General features: G+C 40.1%; 1 protein-coding gene across 1 annotated transcript in view; it reads left to right on the top strand.

Moving 5' to 3' along the window:
• Positions 1 to 4,516: 4,516 nt before the first annotated feature.
• The window catches only part of KATNA1 (katanin p60 (ATPase containing) subunit A 1), a 14,385-nt gene continuing 13,349 nt past the window's right edge, over positions 4,517 to 5,552 (top strand). The window contains exons 1-2 of the mRNA XM_010283829.1: positions 4,517 to 4,687; positions 5,400 to 5,552. The exon at positions 5,400 to 5,552 is cut by the window's right edge and continues 32 nt beyond it. Of these exons, the coding sequence (XP_010282131.1) occupies positions 4,517 to 4,687; positions 5,400 to 5,552 (324 nt within the window). The remainder of the gene's footprint in view (positions 4,688 to 5,399) is intronic.

A 5,552-nucleotide genomic window follows, 5' to 3' on the forward strand; every position in this document is an offset into this window, starting at 1 on the left:
CTGAGGCGAGGGGCGACGCCCGCGGGCCGCCCTTAGGGGAGCCGGACAGGTCTCCGCCTGGGTGGGAGGAGAGTTCCGGCTCCTCTGTCCCCCGGCCCAGGGACCGAGCGCTCCTCTGGAGAAGTGAGTCGCCCTGGTCGCTGCTGTCGTGACATCCGTGACCATTACACCGTACTCGTCCGTCTTAATGTCACTGCCGTAGCTTACCCACGGGCCCGGAGCCGCACGGGGCATCGCCGTGCCGTCCCTAAAGTCTTCGGAAGGCGCCTGCCGGCAGGTGTGTGGCCGCCCGGCGCCCAGCCCCCTTGTTTTCTAAGTCTTTTGAAAGACTTTGCCTTGAAAACATAAAATCATCCGCCGACAGCGTATTTCTTTTCTTTTTTTTTTTTTTTTGTGCATTAAACAGCTAGGTATGCTTACGTTCGTGGTTGCTGATGGTTTTTCTTTGCTACCGTTACTGTTAAAGACAATAAGTGGATGCGAACCAGTTTGTTTAGCATCCAGTAAGTCTGACAACTCTTCTATTTCTCACGTAATTAACACAATCGGTTGTTGATACTGTATGTTGCTAGGAGTGGATGTTATGAAGAAGAGTATTAAAGCTGGAAGGGAGCTCAGAGGTGGTGCAGTCCAATCGCAGGCCATCATGATCAGTAAAAATTGATTCCTGAAAGCTATTACTTTGGGTTTTTTTTCTCTTCTAGCTTGCTGAGAGAACTTTCCGAATTTTGTATGGTTACTTAAATGTCAGAGCCTGTATAGCAGGCTGAAATAAGGGAAACATGTACAGTCTGCCAAAATTCAGGCTCTGCCTTAGTCCAAGCATTAAGGATCATCCCTCCCGACATCTTTATATTGATCTCTTATTTTACTTTTTAAAGTTGTGGGGAATTTCTTTGTGAAACAGGATTGCTACTGTGTTCAGTTGCCTATTTCTAATGTATGAATGTGAGCAGAAATTACTTACTGTCATTGCTTATGATAATACTTTAAAGTCATTATGGAAAACATTATTTATCCCCAGTGTTTTCTTGATGATGGTCTTTGAAATAAAATATAAAAATAAGTTCTAGAACCTCTTTCTCAAAAATTGTAGGGATCTTGAACTTTGTTAGATTTCAACCCCTGCTGCTCTTGGCTGTTCCAAACTCTGGAGGTATTTTAGGTGCTTGGAGCAAATGATAAAAACGTTTTCTGTTACTAGGGAAGGGTTAATATGGTGGGTTTCTATTGTGTTAATTTCAGGGAACCATATATACTCACAGGTGGTGTAGAGAGTGAGTATTCTTATTGTGAAGTGTGTATGTTTGTACACAGTGTAGAATTAAACTTGCAAGACAAAGTGCTTATGTTATTTTCCTTATATCCTGTTTGTTGTAAACTTTACAAGCTTATTACTATTTCAGTTGCTGTTGGAACATAGATAACTTCACTGGGCATGATTCATGGAAAGGTCACAGCTGATAAGTGGAGCCTTGCTGCTTTGACAGCCTGTTATGTGATAGTACTAGGTATTTGTAAATACTTTAATAATTATTAAGTGGTGCAGGGTTAGTTTTGTGTTTTGTTTGGGTTTTTTTTTTTCATTCCTTCAGGTCTGGGTTACCTTACCTCCGGATTTCTGTGTATCTATGCTTCTCCTGCATGTGTTTTACACCCTACTCTGAGCTGCCACAGTCTACTATGACTTTCTGCTGCAAACTTTAATCTGGTTTCAGATTAGTACTCTAACTCCATTTTTTTTCCTGTCTTAGAACTGCTTCAGCATCTTCAGTTACGTGGGCAGTAAGCCTATAGACTCGCATTAGTGTATCAGCTCTGACATTGCCTGTGTTCAAGTGGCAGCAGCGGTGGCATGTCCAGACATAAGCAGAGCCAGCAGCTTTTTCTGCCCCACTTGTACACAAGAGCCTTGTATTTGGAAGCCACTTCAAGCTCTTCTGCTCTTATGATTCAACATGAAGCAACAAGTTAAATTGGTTTTCTAGTTTAAACTAAATTCTCTTGCATTTTCAGCACTACTGGTGAAAGAGATGGAATCCTGGGTTTTTGTTGGAGTTACTACTTTTGGTTATGTTGGAAGCATTATAAATTTAAGTGAGCGTCTTCTCCTCTCCCCCTCCCCAATGAGATGTTGGCTCATTCTTCCGTGTACATTTCGCCTTTCTGTTCGTTCTTTCTCTGTCTTCTCTCACCTGAAAATCACATTTACTCTTTTGTTATGTCATTTTGGTTCCAAGCTTTCATATCTTTTTGACTTAGCCTCTTTAGTTTTGAGGTTTTTTTATTCTTGCTATGTTCACATTTCCAGATGAAAACTGTTCTTACAGGCTGTTTTTTTCTTGGATATTTAAACAGAATTGCTGTTCTGCTTGGATTGCTCTACAGCATTCATTGTAAAAGTTATCTATGACTTCTCTCTGTGTTTGAAAGTCTAGTTTGGCTTTAGTAACTTGCTATTACTTGATTTTTAAAATGCTTATTAGCATCTTGCTCAACTTGTGATTTCAGTTGTGTTAGTCATTGGTTTGAATTCTGAGGACAGGCAAACAGGTGTATCTGGTAGGATGAGCAGGAGTGGAAAAGCTTGCTCCTAAACATAGCAGGGAAAACTTTGGTAGTATCTGTGTGATGATCCATACAGCAGTTGACAAACATCTTCAGGCTCTTTCTCCTGAGGTAAAAACCAACAAAACTCCCAAGTCAAACAGTGTCTCCAAAGCCTAATTGGACTGGGATATGGTAGTCTTTGTAGTTGCTGGTCCTATTAACTATATCAGCTCATAGACATCGTTCTGGCCTGCTCAGCAAGTCCCTGGCCGGAGTGAGATTATACAGAGAAGGTTCTTACCTTCTCAACCCAACGAGTCCCTTCTGTTTGGGTGGGTGTGGGCTGTCAGAGGCCTGTCCAGCTCTGCTGCTGCCAGAATTTGGCTGTTTGGGCTGAAACTTTTCACAGCAGTTTCAAGGGAAACTGGGGAAGGAAGAGCAAGGAAAGAAAAAGAAGACAATGTTGGCTCGGGAACAGATCAGCTGTGTGTCTGTGCATAAAGCTACTCAGGAAGGGGACAGAAGAAGGACTGGACGTCTTAAAATGTTCGATTGTGGGTAGCAGCCCCTCTTCACTATGGGGAGCTAATACTTTAGCAACAGATTGTCTGGTGTGTGCAAGAGGTGGCTTCTGAAACCTCTGATAATGCATCCGAATTTGACCATGACCTGGTCTTGAAATGTGTTCAGTCTTAAGTCTGTTTATTGCGCATGTGAGTTTAGTACCTCTTACATTCTTTAAATAGTTGATCTGTATCAAGTATGCTTCATCCCAGGGCTTAACTGTAATTGCTTGTCTGCAATTGCTTCTTGCTGGTACTGGGTACAGGTACTGAAATGAGAGCAAGACGACTCTCTTGCAGGTGTGTGTGTTTGATTATTTTAATGTTTTCTGTGCTTGGTTCTAGGAAATTAGGAGGAGAGTGGGGAAATTCTTGGTTTGCAAGAGACAGGAAAAGTGGAGACAGTACTGGTATCTTAGAGAATAAGGGGGTGAGATGTATAAGCAATGGATAAGACTGTAAGATGACTGCTATATGGACAGTGGCTGTTCTGTAAAGAATAAGTCTACTGCTTCTACTTATTACTGTATTTGTATAATTAATAGTTCTGTGCTGTTCTAATATAAAAACACAGATTCTGCTAATGCTGCAAAGTGGAAGTGGTCACAGTCCATGAATTTTGCTCAAAAACCCCAAAAACGTCTCACAGGAGGGGAAAATGAGCGTGGTTTGAACAGTATGTTAAATACATCTAGTGTGTAGCTACCCAGTTTTTAATTGTGGCCTTTCCTTACTTTTCACTGATAACCTAGCAGCCTCAAGGTTTTTAAAGAGTCTTTTTTTAGATGTAAAAATGAAGGTGATAGGAAGGTGCAAGCTGGGCACAGAAGGTGATATTCGTTTCGAAGAAACATTAAATAGAACTGAAGAATGGTAAAATCAAACAAATAGAAAAATAGCGTTCTCCACAAGGCAAAATCAGACTGTTAAACTTATTTGCATGGAATGTTAAGGCAAAAAAAAAAAAAAGCATCTGGAAGAAGGGCTTTGGTTTATTGTATGTTGGGTTTTTTTTAAACCACAGGGCATTATAGTGTGGATGATGTTGTGGTGCTAACAGTAAAATACCAATTTATTTTACAATAGAATACAGAGGGAAGGAGAGCATGCAGTTGTGGCTTGCAACAGTGCATTTAAATGTGCATCTCTTGTGTATGCTTTTCGACAGAATCTTCACTGCATGAAACAATTCTGTGAAGAGTCTCCGTTATAGTAATAGAGAAACAGTTATCTCTCTGTATGGATGACATTTGTTCTAGGACCTTTTTCTAACCAGTGTATTTCCAGCTTCTGTATTTTGATATGCCAGATGAGTTAATGAGTATATGAAAGTAGTTGCAAAAAATTGTTCTGGTCCTGGGATATTTTTTTTCCCCTTAATATTTCCTATTTTTTCCAGCTTCATGTTGAACATGAGCCTTGTTATGATCAGTGAGAATGTAAAGCTGGCCCGTGAATATGCCCTACTGGGAAATTACGACTCTGCGATGGTCTACTACCAGGGAGTTCTTGACCAAATGAATAAGTACCTCTACTCCGTCAGAGATACATATCTGCAACAAAAATGGCAACAGGTAAATAGTACTTTTCTGTGACATTTCAAAAAGCATTAAAGTAGCAAAATTTCCTATCTTGTGGTAAAAAAAAGTATAAAAATAATTACACCATTCTCCAATAAACTGTAGTGCTGTTATATATAGTTTTTTTCATTATTATATGGACTTATTTAATTATTCTTTATGACTTCTTGCTCTGACAATGACAGAACAGGCAGTGGAATACAGCCCTGGGGAGCCAGTGCACTGTCTGGCTTGTCAGCTTCTGGCTGATGAGTGCCCCTGCTGTGCTGAAGGTTTTTAGGCTGCTGCCATTTTGTATAGTCTTATTTCCCTCTCAGTATTTTAGTAGTGTGACTTACAGGTCCTTAATAGAAACTGAGTTGTGGCTACCATGTTAATTTATCTTTAACACAAACCATCATTTTTGTCATTGACATTCAGTCTATTAGGTTGCGATCTTTTCTGTCATACTTGTTTAATACGCAAAATTTGTCAAAAGTCCTTTTGGTGTTAAATCCAAAATCTATTTGTTTTGCTGAGAAAGGCAGAAAAACCTTCTTAATATTTGATGTGCATTTTTCTTGTCTACTGAAGTGGAATCAGGTAGCTTGTGAAACCTCGTGGAATCCATCCAGGCATTACAAGGGCTTGAACAGAGGAGTATTACAAACTTACTTGCATTGTGTTTAATCTACTTTTTTTTTTTTTTACTTTTTTTTCAAATCAGGTTTGGCAGGAGATAAGTGTGGAAGCTAAACATGTGAAAGACATAATGAAAACACTGGAGAGTTTTAAACTAGACAGTACTCCATTGAAAGCTTCACAACAAGAACTGCCAGCTCATGATGCAGAAGTCTGGTCTTTGCCAGTACCTGCTGAA

Source organism: Phaethon lepturus, unplaced genomic scaffold (assembly GCF_000687285.1).
Source record: "Phaethon lepturus isolate BGI_N335 unplaced genomic scaffold, ASM68728v1 scaffold38503, whole genome shotgun sequence".
NCBI classification, from domain to species: Eukaryota; Metazoa; Chordata; class Aves; order Phaethontiformes; family Phaethontidae; genus Phaethon; species Phaethon lepturus.